This window comes from Oryzias latipes, chromosome 20, assembly GCF_002234675.1.
Source record: "Oryzias latipes chromosome 20, ASM223467v1".
Taxonomy (NCBI): Eukaryota; Metazoa; Chordata; class Actinopteri; order Beloniformes; family Adrianichthyidae; genus Oryzias; species Oryzias latipes.
The window spans coordinates 22,107,699-22,126,085 of record NC_019878.2 but is presented as its reverse complement, the minus strand read 5'-3'; the positions used below and the strand labels follow the sequence as shown (position 1 = coordinate 22,126,085).

Genomic DNA, 18,387 nt, shown 5'->3' with positions numbered 1-18,387 from the left:
TTGGCAAAAATCCTTAAGAATGAAGATTTTTAGGCCCAGATGTACGGAGGTCCTGAAGTGCCAATCGCACCAACAATCACTCAAAGCCAAAACATACAGTATTAAAGATCACAAGATTACAAAAATGTTTCATTTTTGGAGTTAAAACAAAATCCCAGAAACTTAAATACAATTTCTAATAAATGAAATGAAATAAAAATAAAAAACATTTTGGAAAACCAAAGCAATTTCCAGAAATATAAATATGGACAAACTCCATCATTTGATCAGAGATGTTTATTTAATTTATTTTTTTTTTTTGGATTGTGGTTTGGTTTCTGGAACTTTGTTTTAATTTCTAAAATATGTTTATTTATTTGTTTTTTTTTTATTAATTGTTGTTGTTATCTTTACTATTTTTGTTGGTGGGATTTGCACTTCAGGGGCACAGTACAGATACCATGACTTCACTTCAAGACAGGTTCTTTCGTGTAACTGAGCGTGGATCTGGCAGAAAGTCATAGGAATTTCTTCACATGGATTCTTGTTGGCTGTTTTGACAAACAGTGATGGTTTTTACAGACTAAACTTTAAACTGACTTAATGCATTTACTTAGTTGGCAAACACCAATTAAGGAGTCAATAAAACTCAAATTTATTTGTAAATGTGATTACTCATTTGTGCATGAAGTGTGCATTAGATGTCAAGCCATCATTTTCACATGACAGCTGCAAGAAATATGTACAGAAACAGTGTTATAAAACGCAGAAATTCCTCCACATTTTAATCTTGATCCTCTATGTTCGCATTACCAAATTGCACATGAATCATTTGCTCTGTCCTCAGTCAATCCTTAAGGCATACATGCTGCTAATGAAAGAATAAATGGCTCTCAGAATCCTTTCAGGCATCTTTTCAATCAACTGACTGTCTGCCAAATGAAAGTTCTCCTCCAAGGGCCTCCTGAGCACATTGTGACGCTGTGTGATGACTTTGGCTTCCAGTTTGAAAAGTGGAACTAAATCTAAAACCTGTGTAAAAAAGCACAGGACAGAGACAGTCGATGGAGTGGAATCCTTCATGTTGCTATAATGGGTATAATCGCACAAAGAAAAAGGCTGTTAGGGTAAATTACCCGTGATATTCACCATGGATAATGGCAGAAATTCAGAAGGTTAAATGACACCAGGAGCCAAATGACTTTTGACACAAAGGTAGTTCTGAAAAGGAAATTATAACAGAGCTTTTACTGGAAAGTCTAATTCAGGTTGAATGAGAAAGATTGGTTTGGAAAGACTTTAAAATGCTTCTTTCTTTTTTTTCGGTTGTCTAAAAAGAAAAATAGTTTCCAACTGTGAAAGCCATTTGAAGCTTGCTTTGACTTGCCGGGATGACTGGAAATTGTCGTGCTGAGTGCTTCCCCTATTCACACAAGAAGCCGCAACAGGAAAGGTTGAATAAATTCTTTCAATTAGTTATGTCCATCGCCTCTTCTTTTACCTCTCGACGTCTTTTTCTTCGAAAGAAGCTGGTATATGAAATTCTTTCAGTAATTTCTTCTTCAGTGGGAGCTACAGGGCATTCTCTCTGGTCTAAGCTCTGACCCTCTCAGCAAGAAAACAGCCCAATTAGTGGATGAGTAGGTGAAAGGGGTTGGACCTGATCACCACACAATTATATCAAGTCCCCCCGCAGGCAACCACCTACACAGCTGCATGAAAAGTTTGTCAAATGACCGTGAAGAAGGAAGAGATGAGCACTGTGTGTGTTTTCACCTTGCTTGTTATTGTTTCTTGACAGTTTCACTTCATTTGTTACATTTAAATTAGCTATCGGTAAACTCTTGTGTCCTCACTGAACCTTTGCTAGAAATTATTCAGGCAGTAAAGTGTTGCTCATTCAACAACATAGGCAGTGTGGGTGAATTCTGGCTGATCATTGGCAAAACCTTGGCTGATCTCTGCCTAAATTCTGGCTGAATACTGGCTTGAGCTATTTCTAACCTCTTTTTAAAATGGCTTTTTCTTAATTTCTTTTTAACATGTGTTTTTACTGTGTTTTACTGTTGTTTTATCATGTTATACTGTGAAGCACTTTGTGATTTTCATCTGGAAAGGTGCTATACAAATTAAGTTTATTATTATTATTATTATTATTAAGTCCGGCTAATTATTGGCTTTAATCTTGCTGACCTCTGGCTGGTCTGTAGCTATAGTCTGGGTAAATTCTAGTTAATCACTGGTTAATCTCAGGCTTAAATCTGTTTGATCTATCTCTTAAATCTGGCTAAACTCTGTTTTAAATTTAGCTGATCTATAAGGCCTAAGTCAAGCTTTTCTCTGGCCTAAGACTGTTTTAAGTCTGGCTAATCACTGGCTTAAATTTGGCTCATCTCGCTGATATCTGGCTAAGATCTTGCTGAGCACTGGCTCATCTCAAACTTTAGTCTGGCTAAATTCTTGCTAATCTCTGGTTAAATTCTAGTTGATCACTGGATAATCTCATGCTTAAATCTGGCTGATCTCTGGTTAAAGTCTTGTTTATCTCTGGCTATAATATGGCTAAAGTCTAGTAGATCTGGAAAAAATCTTGACTAAAATACTCTGTTTTTAAAAAACATTGTTATTATCAAAATAAGACAAATCCCAAATTGTTGTAAAACCAAAATATATGACTTAATAAATATCTGATAAAGATCAAAAATAAAAACGATGCTACTTGGGCTGCCGGGGCCATTCCCGACCAATCGTAGGCAGGAACAGGCTTCTCGACAGGTCGCCAGACAATTATGCTACATCTTAAAGAAATATGTAAATTTTTTGATTTGCAACCGTCCTATTAATCTTTTTTTTTTTTGAAGAAATGGACAGATTTTTTGCCTGAGCTACAGGGAGTCACAGTCTTTTCTGAAGGGTGCATCTCAGGCATTGTCTTACAAACCAATGGTGACGAGTTCCTGGCTTTGCGTTTGCCATCAGCTGAAAGAGCACTTTGCTCTCTTCTCAACAGCCTATTTTCCAGCTTCAGCAGGGAGCCCCTTTACTGCAAGAAACTTATACAGGGAGAAACTTGCTGTAAAGGCTTTGCTTGTTGCAAAGCCTGCTGTGCACTCAGTGCTCAGTGCAACAAGTTCCTAGTTGAACATGGAGCTGACATCTTAGAGCTAGCAAGCTAAGGAGCCATGTAATTGCTCTCAGGAGATGCTAGAGAACAAAACCGAACAGTAAGTAGAGGAGATGCTCTTTTGACTGGAAATGAGTGCAAAGATGTAGTGTTTCTGGATATGTTTCTCTAGTTTTTAGTCCATAGTTTCACTCATCATAATTAACAGCGTTTTAACAGGGAACTCTATTTTGATAGAATTATTACACAATATATTTTAGTTTGTTTTGATTTGTTTATTGTTTAGCTCAGATCAGATGTGACCATTGACCTCCTTTCAACGTTGACATTGTTCAAGCTGATGAGATCGAAAGTCCTTGAACGTTCCACCTGAAGGCCAGCGAGATCACTGCACAGCAGATTTGACATCCCTCAGTGAACATGGGGGAGACGTTCATTAAGTACCAGCAATGTTCTGACGATTACTGGAACTGGAACTTTTATGTGCTTCAATTGATGTTCCTTTAACTATACATGAAATATTGTTTAACTTGAAACAATCCAGAGGCTCCTGAGCGAAAGTGTCCATGTCCTAAGCTGGGAGGCATGTGATCATGTAGTTACAGTTAACAAAAGCCTGAAAGGTTTCCAAAGGATCTCGCTAATTTACACAAAGGAATTAACCAAACATTTTTATGAAGTGAAATCAAAATGAATTGCACATCAGGATATTAACTGTTTATTGTAAATAGTAACAATTACACATAAAAAATAGAAAATACATTGGTTTGATTGAGCCAAAAGTCTGTAAAATTCAAACATAAAAACACCTGATTTAATGGGGTTAGAACAGTTAATGTTTTTTAGTTGTAAAGCACTAAAGCTGCAGAAGCAAAGTCATTTAAATTAAATAATATTAATTTATAAATAATAGAAATATATTACATTTTACATATATTGAGTAAAACAATGTCACGTATGTATTTTTTGAATAAAATGCAGCCTGAATTTGCATTAAGATGGTAATTAAGGCATTAGAAAAGACAACAAACAGAATACATATCTTAGTTTCAGAGCTATAGGTTTTAATTTTCACAAAATATAACCATTTTAAGCCATTTCCATTCTCCATTATAAAAAAAAAGGAAGAAGAAACAGCATTTACCATTGTAGACATTTGTGAGAGTATAATTTAACAGAAAAAGTTAATGCTAGAAGGAAACTTTAAATACCTTTCCAACAATAAATCTAGATTTCCGGAAAGAAATAATAAATCTTGCATATTGAAATAAGTTGGATTATCCAGAAGTAAATGGTTTGTATAAATGTTGAACAGCATTTTCAGAAAACAGCTTGAAGTTAAAAAAAAAAGAAGTAATTTCAGTTTTTTCAGAAGTTTTAGCTACATTTCATTAAAATTTGTTTTTGTTTTTTTAATCAAAACATGCCCTTCTTTTTAATCAATCATTTCTGACTTTTATTTTGTCTATTTGCTTGTACAATGTAGTTTAATCTTCAGATTGTAGCCATGGATTTTCTGCACATTTGACTTCAAAGTTTCTCGTCAATTTTGGAATAAATTCATTCATACAGCTAAGTGGGCTGTCAGGCAGCGGATTCAATATGTTCTCACCAATTTTGGTGTCTGGGGATGATATTGTTGGTATTTTCTCAGTAATATCTCGCGGCCGTGTGCGTAGTGATGGCTTCAAAGTGTCTAAATTCACTTTATCATTGCACACGCTGTCACAGTGAATCTGCAGTCGGCAGGCCTGCCAGGTTAAAACGACAACAACAAAAATAAAACACACCCAGTTTTTTCCAAAAAATAAGAAAGATTGCTTACAAAGCAAGTCTCTTTCAAAATGATGCTGACAAATGATTACCTGACATGCGCTGCCTTCTTTATCACGGTCATAAAACAGCTCTAAAATGGAAGGTGCCCTCAGAAGGTTGTGTCCTCCTCTCCACTGCCGCACCAAGGGCTGAGTTTTACTACGTGAGCTCTGGGATTATAAAGGGGTTGGACAAGTTCAGTCTCCCCTGTGAGAGAATCCAGTGAGCTCAGAGACCCAGTGGGAGACCCTGAGCCCTCGTATGCGTACGTTTGAAGGCAGTCAAACGGTGGAACGTATGGATCCTGATCAGCCTCGGCCAGCCTGTCCAGAATAAACTGCCGGAAGACCTCGTCCTCCGGCCCAATGAAGTGGGACTCTCCCAGTGACATCCGTATGCTGGCCCTGACCTCCTCCTTCCGCAGCCTCCTCTCCCGCCTCCTCGGTTGGGGGTGCAGTGGGATGGCGGGCTGGCAGAAGTTCACCCTTCTCCCTCCAGTTTCTCCATAATGGAGAACTTTTTGTGAAACGGTGTCGGGCAGCTCCAGCTCCTTCAAGCCCACATCCAGCCCCTCCTGCTGCTTGCGCTTGTGTCTCCTCAACAGCAGCATTAGAACTGACAGCACTACAGACACAGCACAGTGGGAGATCATTATAGTTAAACATCAGGGCATGGTGGGAAAAAGCAACACACAGTGCCTGATGGAGCATGCATGTTGAATGTACAAGTGATGAAAACAAAAAGGAAAAAAAACTGGAACCAGATTAGTTTTCATAGCTGTAACTTGAAGCAACAAACATTACGGTGGAACACTTTTTTATTTGACTCACAAGTTTCATTTAACAATAATCCACATCATTGTTTAGTTTGCTCCATATGGCATCAAATGCTAAAAAATATGTATATTTTCTAATTGTTTTTTATGGACAATTGCTCACCGAATGTTAGCATAGCAGGTTGTGTCATTAATCTTTCATGTGATGGGCAAAGGGGGGACGCAAAGCAGCCGAGGTCCTAATAAAGCTCCTCACTGTGCAAACCCATCAGCATCCCAGGATGCCATTGGTATTGATGTATTGCAACTGATGCACTCATTACCTGACATGGCAGCGCTGCAAGCTACATGTCCATGTTTGTGTTAAAGGCACGCCGGTGAGCTTTCTAACAGTGGATTCAAATAAGGCTGCAGTTGTGTTAAAGGAAAACCCAGCTGTTTAGCACAAGCTCTTATACTTGCCAATGGGATGTTGGTGCTTTAGTTCATTTCTGCTGCAAAAGAATGACTTCCTGTTAAAAAGCAATTTACAAGAGGAACAGATGATTTAAAGTTTGATCCACTGGTTGTTTTATTAGCTTCATTCTCCTTTTATTTAGTTTTATCTGCAGGTATTTTTCTTTACTTTAAGCTCCTGAAATATCTACAATAGAATTTGCTAAAAACAATTCCCCTTAAGTAAAGAAGAAACTGGGCGAAAGCAGATTACCACAGATTTTTCTGTGCACAATTAACACTCATGACTCTTTGTTTTGGTTTGGTTTTAGTGAAGTGTAAATAACCAAATTGCCATTTTTTTTGCCAAATTATCATGGTTTTTATTAAGTGATTGGTTTTATAAAATCCTTCAAGCAAAAGGATTTCTAATTTAGAAAAAAATTTAACTTTCAGATTGAATCTTTTTTTTTTTAGACAGATGTAACTAGAGGCAGGTGTAATTCACTAAATTACAAACGGGGATTGGTTATTTTATATACATTTCCAAAACACAACCTTTTTTTTCCCCCTCTTACCTCTGTGAATATCTTAAATGCAGGTGAATTCCAACATTAGAGAGGTTAAATTCTGCATTATGGATTAGCTCAAAACTGCACACAGACTGGTTATGTAGATTTCAGGTGACTATCTGAAACGGCTTAACAGGTGTTGTTTCACCAAAGGTCAAATGTTTTTTCCACTTGTTTGACCTTTTTTCAGAATGGTTTAAGCTCAGTATTTCCATAGCTACCATCCTGTCCTCTTAGTCCTCTTGTAGTTTCAGTGTAGCTTTGTTTATGTCTTAAGTCATTATGAAGGTGGCCATGTTGGTTAAAGCTAAGCCCAAACCATCACACTTTGTCCTTCATTCTTGACCATGTGACACACTGAACTCTCTGATGGCCTACCAAGATTCTGTATGGTATAATGAACCAAAGATTTTGAAGGTAGATGTATGGGTCCATAACACCTCCTTCCAGTCTTCAGTTTCCCCAAACAAATCTGTCGGATTCTGTGGTCTTGGCAATGACTTTCATGCTGTAATTCATCACATCAACCATGCAACCCAAAGTCTTCTCTTCAAAAGAAAACTAATGCTGACTTAAAAGGATAGGAATGACGCTGTGCTTGAAGCTGCTGTTGTCCAGGAGTAATTTCTGAAAGTTGCCCTCTCATTCAGTTATGGTCTGGCAGAATTCTTCTTGCCAGAGTTCTTGCCAAGTTTTCATGCTTGAAAAAAAACAAACTTTTTTTTTCTCTGACCTTTTGACTTTCTTTGCAGTTTCCCTGTCAGAAAGACCTGCATTGTTTCATTGTTATGAAGGTCTGTCTCTCTTCTATTCTTAGTTGCCTTATCTTGCAATTTCTGAAACAACACATCACTTGCAGCTGTGCAGTAGTGTTTGGCTAAAGTTCACAAGGATTTGGTACCACTGTGTGATTAGGCACCACTTTAATGCAGATGGAGAAGGTCGTAAGTCATCAAGAAAAGGTGGTGCACCTGTAGGAAGGACTTCTACAGGTGGGTCTGTTGGACATAAACATTTTTCTCCCCTGGAGGGTAACTTTTGTATGATTCTGAAATGTTGTAACTTTTAGGTATTTTTTTAACCTCTGGCAGTTCAGAAGTTACTTTTTTACCTGTCCCTTGGACTTTACTGCCATGAACTGGAAAAAAAGCCCTACTACTATAATTGGGTGTTCTAAAACGTTTGACTTGTAGTTTATTAGTTTTTTTCATCTCTGACCTCTGATATAGAGTAGAACATATTTAACTGCTGGGTGTATTTCTGGACCAGTCTGCCTGTCTCCCTCCAAATGTTTAGTTGGCTACAAACAACATTACTAGATCATAACTGAGCGTCTCTCAGACCAATCGAGTCATTATTATTGAATTTTACCAAAGTGCAATTATGAAAACAAAAATGTCACAATATACTTATGAAAGAAAAACAATTTTCTTGCCTTCTTTAAATTTAGCTGTCTGATTTGCAGTAAGACATATTTGTTTCCATCAAGCTCCTTTTGAAAGTGTACCTGTCTGTAGAGTGAATGAAACAAACTGCCTTTTCAATACGGCTCTAAGAAGCCGCTGTCTTGTTTATCCAGATTTCTGTCTAGTCAATCAATGTGTGCAGAAAGCCATGCTCAAGCCTTCCATCGACATTCTCTGAAATCTGAAATGCACATCTCCAGAGTAGCCCTCCTGATTAATGTTCTGCAGCTTTTTGGCACTCCATATTTTAATTTGCATTTATTGACGTTGTGTTTTATCTTCAAACGTGTTTCTAAATTCTAGGAAAAATTAAACATCAAAATGTATGCGTTTGAGTTTCCAATAATGAGCTCCTACTTGAAAAATCTTTCCAAGCTGAGGTAGAACGACCAGAGGATCAAACTCTTAACCTTCCAAGTATCCAACATCACCTGCTTACCTGAAATAGTGACCAGGCAAACGAGAATCCCTAAAACTGTTTGCAGGCCAGGATCCAGAGACAGAAGCAGTCTCTCCACCCCTGCGGTGGGACAATGGCCTGCAGGTTGACATCTGCACACACTGATGGTCAAAGTGCTGGTGCTGGAGAGGGTCGGAGTGCCGCTGTCCGCCACCACCACAGGCAGAAAGTAAAGGGCACGATCTTTGAGGGTGAAAGTACTCCTGCGTGTCACAATGCCAGCTGTATTGTCTGAAGAAAGTCAAGGGGGGGAAATTAATAAGAACAAAAACCCACAGATAATCTGAGCTTTCAAAGTCTTTGAATTTGACTTAAATGATGAAGAATAGTTCCCTTTCAAGTTTTTGTGTTCAACTCAAAAATACTTTAATCCCCAAAAGCGAACTTAGACTCTGGAAATCAGATTTAGATTTCATCTGGTGGGAGCGGTTAGCCTTGTATCCTTGGTTGGGCCATCAAAAACTCCTCGCCATCATTTCTGTCCTGAGCGATCCTTTGTAGCTCCTTCCAGGTGTGACCAGCCTGTTTGACATTAACCTCCAGAGTCCTTCTCCATGTGTGCCTTGTTCCTCCTTGTTCATTCGTCGATGTGGGCAGATGTCTGTCGAGGCTTTCAGCCGACGTGTGTTTACATGAATTCCGTTTTCAGCTGTTCAAAATCTTTGGCTGGTTTAGAATTACGCGCGTGAGATGCATACGCAAATTTGTGGCCTTTCCACAACCGTTCAGTGTAAGTCAACGTATGTCTGAGTTTTCACGCATTTACCACCGATTTATAACTTCACATAACTTAATTGATGCATGAATCACTGTTGAATTGCATATAAACAGAGCTAAAATAACTTGTGGTTTGTGAACGATTAAAGCAAAGGATTGCGAGGGTCTGTGGGGGGTGCTGACCAAGGTGCTGACCAAGGTATGATTACTGTTCAGTTGCCTAAATCTCAAAGTAAAGTAATTAAAGTGCAGGTATAGGTGTTCTTTCCGTGGTTTATTCATACTTCTTCCGTAGTTTTAATGGGGTTTGTTCGTGATACATCTGTGAAATTTTCAAGCACAGACCACAACTTTTCTCCTTTTTTCCACGTATATTCATGTATGACCAGTTTTATATGTGCAATATGCGCAATATGTACGTAGTGGCAGTGTGACACTGCCTTAAGTTGAACAGGTGAGTCTTGTTGGGATCTCCAGATGTTCTTGAGGGTGATCGTTCCCGAGGTCGTGTAGTAGTGGTCCACATGTGCTGTTTTTGACCATGTACCTGGTCTCTGGCTTGTCTCTACTACTGCTCCTACACCTGGCTGTAGATCCTGTCTACGGCTCAACTTGCGCCCCCGGCCGTCCCTCCAACTTCATCTGGATGAAGCTCGTTTACTGGACTTTGTATATGTAGTTGTAGAGTTTGATTAGTTAATTTTTCTCTACGAGTTCTGGTAATCACCTGTCCGTCCTGGGGGAGGATCCCTCCTTCATGTGGACACCCCTGAGGCTTCTTCGTTTTTTTGGAATCTGTTTCCTATTGAATTCTATGTATTCATGATCCTTTTGATTTTATGTTTTACTTTTTCAATTACCAATACGAAGCCCATCGAGATGACTGTTGTTGTGAATTTGGGCTATACAAATAAAATTGAATTGAAATTGAATTGAATTTACTGGACATGGGTCAGACCCAGGCCACCCCAGCCAGTCATGTGAAGGGTGCCCTCATCTTTCCAATCTGAGTTTTTACATCCATATGCGTTCCTCCCTGTTGGTTTACCACACTGCCAAGACATGTCATTCCACTTCTTCCAAGTTGTTGATCCCAAGCTTCACCAGCTCTGTGCTGTTAGTTGATTTTCAGGATCTTGGTCTTCTAAGGGTTGACTAAGGGGACCAACTTGAGAAGCGAAGGAAGCTAGACAAGTCTGCATCTGATGTCTACATCATCAAACCGCAACTCATGGACTCCACTTTCCTGATTCATTGCTCATTTCTGTTACTTGCACCCACACAGACACGTCATTTTTATTCAACATATTAAAGCACGCTTCATACCTTTACCATGCTGTCTGTCGCCATACATAATACATGCTTAAATAAGGTTGACTGCCCCTCGCTACAGAGGCTCTGTTCACTATTGCTGTTGCAGCTCTCGCATGTAAGTAAGACGTAATCTAATTTTATGCATTCATTTTTGCCCCACAGCCTAAAGCCTCTATTAGAAAATGTCAGTAATTTGCGGGATGACATTTCTTGTTGCAAGAAGAATAATTATACAGAATTCATTTATGCTAAGGGTCTCACTGCAACAACACTGAGTCACTCATATATGTTGGTTGGTTCATTGCACTAACAGGGGAAATGATTCAAACTGCTGCCGAGTTTGTTGTCAGATTAAAACCTCAAACAGTAATCAGACAGGTTCAAACTGTATTTTGTTTTTTTGGGACTTTTTTCTTGGCTGTCCAACAGGTGAACAGAAAGACACTTGGACATATGTTACTGTAACAACATAGTGTGATGAATCTTCTGACACAAGGGATATAATTAAATAAGTAAGTAAGCCCCCCCCCCCACCTGCCCAGTCTCCTACTCCCATAACCCAAATAAATGGTTGTATAAGGAAGGAGGGTAGGTTGGGGACACCTGATAGACCCCCCCACTGGTGAAACATATGCGTGTCGCCCCCTCCCCCGGATTAGGCCCAAGTTTCCCCAGTCCAGGGGCTCCATCGCTCAAAGAGCTCACCCCCCCTCAGGCCCCACACCCCCCACCCCGCACAAAGAGAGAGGAGCCAAGAAATAGCCTGTCCCAGGGGCAAGTCCAGGCCCCCGCCTCCAAGCGTCGTCCCTGTAATATCTCTGGTCCGGCACCGATGGGACTGAAGCAGCCAAACCACTCAGGGCAGCCACCGATTGCTTGAGTGGAGGCCCCAACCCGCCAAACCTTCAAGGTCCTGTACAGACAGTGGACCACCCCCCACCCCCCAACAAAAGACAAACTGATGTTTCTGATGACTCAAAAATTACATTTTTACAATTTGGAAGCTGCACATGGAAACTGTGAAGGAGTAAAAGGAAACTGCATTTCTAATGCTTTGTTTCCACACTGCTTTGTTGGCGTCTCCATGTAGGGATACATTTATTCATAGCTGAAGCTAGACATGGATGGAAAAATCTGTTTTATAAGCCATACTTCAGTCACGTTTTACAGAATATGTGTATGAAACATTTTCTTTAAAAAACTCCATCAATTATCTGTTGCCTGCCAGGTGTTCGGCCACTTCCGATCAATATCGTTGCTTACAAAACATGCTCTGAGCGTTACAGTAAAAAAAAAGGGGGGTAATTGATCACCAACATAGCCAAGTGAGTAGCAAGGTAGGCTTGTGGGTAATTATTTTTCCACCATCCTGAAATTGAATGTGTTTTTTTTCCCCAAAGCCATGCTGAAAATAAATAAGTAAAGTGCTTTTGTTTGGCATAAAAAGAAAAAAAGCTGAAATTGGCTGCTGACAAGTAGTATGTCCCAAACCGGGCCTTGTAATTGAAAATGTTCACAGACAGTCCTGCAGCAATTACGCAGATTAGCATCACAATAAAGTTCTGAAAGTTCTCTGTGTGCCATCATTGTGTAAATTAACATAACCTTGATTATCTCTGATGGTGAAGTTTGGATTGATGTGCTTCTCTGGGACCATGGAGAAATAGAAGTGGTGTCCCTCCTCAGGGTTGTCGACATCAACAGCACTGAGGAGCTGAATGAGCTGAGAGACACAAACGCAAAATAAAAACATTAAAATAAAAATGAGCACAACTAATAAAACCCAGCAAATATCAGATTTCCTTGGAGTTCAACAAACCTATACATCTCCTTTCTGAGAAATAACACTCAACAATGTAATTCAGCAGCTGTCAATGTTATGAATGTATCCTGCTATGCTGCTGTACTGTAATCAAATATTTCTTTGTCGTGTCATTGTTGTTTAAAAGAATGCACAGTGTGCAAAAACATGTTGGGGTGCAATAGAATTTGACAGTATAGGGACATTTGCCGGTTACATTCATGTACAATTAGATTTCAGCTTTCAAGTAAATCAGCACATCATGATATACATACTTCTCCCGCCTGCGTGCCCTCACAGATATATGGCTGGTAATCTCTTGCAAGCCTTGGCACGTTGTCGTTTATGTCCAGCACTTTGATGAACACCGCCACCGAGGAGGATAAATGGTTCTGCGCTGCAGCAGTGAAGAGAGACATTTGGTGGAGTCCACTGGGTGCACGCATCACAGATGCTTTCTAAAGCTGTGTCAAAATAACACTTAAGACTGATAAATGCATTTAAAACAGTGCAGCCAAACGGGGCATCCAAGTGGAATGGCTTTTACCAAAAGGATCCTAATGATTCCTAATCTCAAGATGTGCAACCACTGAAGGAAACTATACTGTTGTAAATCTTTCAAACACCAAATTTATTTTAATAATGCATTCACATTGAGTGATTTTATTCATTTAAATTTGTGGGCACTTTAGGAGAAAATTATTCTTCATACTATAAAGTGGGTTTTTCTGCTTGTGTGTGTTTTGCACAATTTTTTTTTTTAATCCTTGTTTTAACCATCTGAGCAAAATTTCCAGAAAACACCATAAACTGCAGCTTTTTTTGTCTGATAGGTTAAATGACTTTTCACCTATGACTTAATTTTCCTAATGGAGAAAACTCATGCCACACTTTCCTACCCTATATAAAAAGCGATTGCCCCCTAAAGTGCTTTTGCTACCCTTGGCAACAACAACTGCAATCAAGCATTTGCCTCAAAAAGTCTTTCGCAGGTCTGTGGGAAAATGTCTTCAGTCTTGATTTTAAATCAGTGTTTTTCTTTCGAGTGTTTTTACAGCAAACATTTATTTGCAGTTTCAATTAATTTTCTTTACTCAATTTGATGATGTTTTCCTACAGAATGTTATGGGAAAGCATGTAAACTATGATAAATAATTCTGGATCTTGACTCATTTGGTTTGGTCACTCCTGAGTAAGTTGTCTGTTGGTCCAAGTATTTGCCTATTTGTGAATTATTGTGACTTTAGATGGTTCGCTGACATGCTGCTTTAGGATGAATTGTTCATTCCTCAATTAGATTGAAATGTAAAGGTTTTTTTTGGCATTATTATTGACATGCCATTCCATGCAAGGTATATATATACTAGGACTGTAATGATTAATCGATGAATCAATTTGTCCAACCACATTGACCTGTCTGAGGCAATCGAATCAAGTCAAATTGATACCATTTCCCTGCATTAGGCCCCTATACCATTACCAAATCATGTCAAAATAAAATAAATCGATCCATTGCGGATTAATTTTTAGAACGTAACTCTGACTATTGACAGTTGTGTATTGCTTCAGATAACAGGTTGTCCATGTTAAGACCATATTAATGAAAAATCGTACTTTCTTCTTTTGCTTCGATGGTAAAGTTATGCCAGCTTGAAGTCTCTCGATCCAAAGCTTTCACGATGGCTATGGTTCCATTGTTTGCGTCTATTCTGAACGACTTGGTGGCATCGCTCCTTTTGTCAATAGAGTATCTAGGAGAAAATTCACAGAAAGACATAATTAGCCTGCAAGACGGATTTCTGGGCAAACAAAAAACATTGTGATACCACAGAGAGATTAATTAGGCCAACTGCTCAATGTTTTAATCTACTTACAGATGTCCAATAAAGCAAGTAAACATGAAAGCCTGTGTGATGCACCAATAACAGCATCACCTACAAAGGCTTTTGGTCACTTTAACCTCTTTTTAACACACAAATATTTTCTCTTTGGAGGAAAACCAAGTAGAGTGGAGTTCACATTTTGTCAAAGTTCACTTGATTAGACAATTAAGGGTCAGGTGTTTGTATTAATTATTTATCAATGTTACCTTAAAAAACGTCGCTTTTTCAGCAGGATGTTGTTGGGACAAAATTATTAGCTCGCCATAGCTTATGTCTCTGACATGCCCATGTCTTTAACCCTTAGGTGATTATAACACCTCTGTGAATTAGGCTAACTGAGTAATGACTCATTTCCCCAAGCTACTTTGTCGGCAACAACACGGGAAATAAGCCAATTTGACCACAGCAAACTTAATCATATTTACCAGAACTGTGGAAACCTCTAAAATGTCAGGCTGAATTTATTAATCAATGAGACACTGTCACCAGAGGGACAGTAATAGACGCTACGCTGAAGATGATATGCAGCACCTGCCACTCTTAAGCTCTGCTGAGATGGACTACAGGCACCGGTACCACTGCAGCTTCCTCTGCAACGTGCCTCACTTGCAAATGAGTGCAAATCTAAATTCCATATGCCAGCTTGTATGGTGCTTTATTACATTCCCACGTCCTAGCAACGTCGCTTTGTGATAATACCCCGGCAAAAGATAGAAAGGCTGTGAGGTATAAAAAAAAAATGTCATGATTTATTCAGGAGAGCTCATTTCCCACTAAAGTAATATGAGATAAATATGACCGTGTACAAGGTATCCAGAGATCAAGGGTAAAAATGGATGCACCGAGGTAGCAACACTGTGTGAAATGGAATGATTTTTCACCCTGTGGAGGAAGCTGTCTCAGTATGAAGCGCTCACACCAGCTTGGGTGTCTACCGCGTCATTATCATGCAGGTTGTTGAGGGTGGCAGATGCCATTCTTCCTGGTTTCGACAGCCTGCATTACCTGATGGGACTGTTGTGTGTGTCAGTGTCTCTGGCACTAATGCTGCCAACCACTGTTCCCACAGCCGCATTTTCAGGAACTTTCCACTCGTAGACTGGCGAGACGAAGGCTGGAGGCTCGTCTACATCCCTCACCACGATCTTGATGGCCGTGCTGTCCTTGAACTCCTCCAGAGGCAGAAACCGTGTGTCGACGTGATCATTAATGGCCTCTACAGCCATTTTGTACCGTCTTTTGGATTCGTAGTCCAAAGGCTGTGAGTGAAAAGGACAACATTCGATATCGTCACACTTTACGTGTTGGCAGTTTGGCTTAAAAAGTTGCTTAAAAATCCAAAAACATTAATTCTCTAAAGAAGAGTAAAAAATGTTTTGTGCTTTACAGTAGAGATATTTCTGTTAAAAACCCAGTCTGATCAAAATTATTTTTTGGATTTTAACATGTTATTGTAGCTTTTTACTCATGATGAAGGACATTGGAATATTAGGCTCATATTTGCATTTCAGAGTATTTTTTTTTTCAAATTGTTATAAATCAGGAGCAGACAAAAAAAATGCTGTTTAAAAAAGCTTGTAGTTGTCGTGTAAAATCTAAAATTGGGAAGCCACGAGCTCCCTGCTCCATTCGGATGCATCCACTTGCAGCAGACAAATAGATCCATAAACGTCATAAACATTGACAGATGATCAGAGTGAGTCTTTTAAGGTCTAACAATGGTTAAGCATCTAATTTATTTTAAAAATGCGAACAAAATAATGAAAAACGGAAGTTGGGCCTTGCAATCTGCCTAGCAACACAGGATGGCAGGCTAAAAGATAAAATCAGATAACTTATTTAATTATTTAATTTAAGTTTTTACTAGAGAGTCAAAGTATTTTTTACAAAAAATACACTTTGTAATTACATAATGAAAAAAAAAAAAAAATCAGTAACCATATATATATATATATTAGGCCTGCACAATATACCGCAAATTTATCGTTATCGCAACATCAAGCTGTGCAATATGCATACCGCAAAAGATGTCAAAAAATGCAATAAATGATTAACTTAAATGTGTTAAAACAATCTCATGGCAGCTTGAAATATTGAACAAATGAAATAAATCCCTTTATGCATTTAACCAATCAGAAGGACCCGTTTACGTTGTTGATCAATCAGATGGGCCCTTTTATGTTTGATGTTTGCCTCCTATGTCGACAAGGGTCAGTTGGAGTATAATTTTTAAACTGTTGCAGTGAAATGGAAATTATGTTTTTGGTTGTTTTGCTATTTGTTTATATACTGCAACTTATATCGTTATCGCAATATTAATCACCAATATCGCATATCGTGAGTTTTCCTCATATTGTGCAGCCCTAAGATAGATAGATAGATAGATAGATAGATAGATAGATAGATAGATAGATAGATAGATAGATAGATAGATAGATAGATAGATAGATAGATAGATAGATAGATAGATAGATAGATAGATAGATAGATAGATAGATAGATAGATAGATAGATAGATAGATATGTAAAGACTTCCTTTTTCCCTGATCGGGTCTTTTGATCAACCATGATGTTTGCCTCCTATGTCGACAAGGGTCAGTTGGAGTATAATTTTTAAACTGTTGCAGTGAAATGGAAATTATGTTTTTGGTTGTTTTGCTATTTGTTTATATACTGCAACTTATATCGTTATCGCAATATTAATCACCAATATCGCATATCGTGAGTTTTCCTCATATTGTGCAGCCCTAAGATAGATAGATAGATAGATAGATAGATAGATAGATAGATAGATAGATAGATAGATAGATAGATAGATAGATAGATAGATAGATAGATAGATAGATAGATAGATAGATAGATAGATAGATAGATAGATATGTAAAGACTTCCTTTTTCCCTGATCGGGTCTTTTGATCAACCAGGAAGATTAGGAAAAAAATAGGAAGAAAAAAAAAAGGAAAACATGTGACCTGTGTTGTAATAAAATTATTTTAAAGAAACAAATATTTCTTTTAACAAATAATGTTTATCTACCAAAACAGCCTGAGTTTGTTGTTACTATACTCGGCTCATACTGCAGCGGCACCTCCAGCTTTTTTTCATAGAAGGTTCTTCAAATGTGCTTTAGATGTTTGTTTTTTCCTGTACAGCTTGCATGAACATAAGTCTGAAAAGAGGTTTAGTCATCAAGCTCAGAGCACCAGGTACTACCTGTTATTAAATTGTGTCAAAGTGATCGAATTCTGATCAAACGGAGGGCTGGTTTTTACCTGCTGAATTTTTTTATCCGATACCCCATTTTAAGCTGCATGCTGTGAACCCAAACTAAAATAACGATGTGCTTTTGATCACCAATATGATGCCTGTAAAATGAAAACAGCATGCAGGCCATAACCATCAGACAAAGACAGTTAATGCACCATTTTTGAGTTCATTCTCATTTAGAGAGACAGTCCGCTTGATGTTTTACCAAAGATGGACGTAAATGATAATCTGCTGGAGCATTTATGCAGACTTAACCAAATGCAGATAAATGTCCGTTTTATTGCTGAACACAGGTTCTTTTTGACATCTGGGGTTTTAAATGATCCTCAGTCTTGCATGACTAATGCTGACAAAGAAGTCAGCTTTTAGAAGGAATGGTAATGCCCTTGTATCCTCCTCTAAGATGGGTGGCTCACATCTCCTTAGCCTTCTCTGATGAGGGCAAATGCAATAAAAGTGCCAACTTTTTTTTATTTTTTTCCTTTAATGTCGCACGGCCCGCTCGGAAACTGCCCTCATCTGCTCTTGACCTTGCACTGCTTCTGCCTCCACTGCATCCTCCTTTGGCCTCGTTCTGTGTTCTCTGAATTGTATCTCAATTCTATGGAAAACTTATTTTTATGCCATCTTGATGATAGTCATCAGGGGATTCAGATGCATCAGCGTTTGATGATCTGAACCTTTAACTAGCCCTCTTTTGTTATTCATATAGGCTGCATATAAAGGGTGGATGATTACTCAGCTTACAGAGCGCCACGCTCGGTGCATGATTAAAAGGG

General features: G+C 38.7%; 1 protein-coding gene across 4 annotated transcripts in view; it reads right to left on the bottom strand.

Moving 5' to 3' along the window:
- Positions 1–3,808: 3,808 nt before the first annotated feature.
- Positions 3,809–18,387, bottom strand: part of LOC101167657 (cadherin-7) — a 34,787-nt gene continuing 20,208 nt past the window's right edge. For 2 of the 4 annotated variants that reach the window (XM_023950252.1, XM_023950253.1), the window contains exons 7-12: positions 15,347–15,600; positions 14,073–14,209; positions 12,734–12,855; positions 12,263–12,380; positions 8,606–8,857; positions 3,809–5,542 (exon numbers count right to left, since the gene is read on the bottom strand). In XM_023950252.1, coding sequence (XP_023806020.1) covers positions 5,028–5,542; positions 8,606–8,857; positions 12,263–12,380; positions 12,734–12,855; positions 14,073–14,209; positions 15,347–15,600 — 1,398 coding nt within the window. In that variant the 3' untranslated portion in view covers positions 3,809–5,027. Of the gene's footprint in view, positions 5,543–6,155; positions 6,188–8,605; positions 8,858–12,262; positions 12,381–12,733; positions 12,856–14,072; positions 14,210–15,346; positions 15,601–18,387 lie in introns of all 4 variants that reach the window. The other 2 variants (XM_023950254.1, XM_023950255.1) reach the window with 2 other exon arrangements.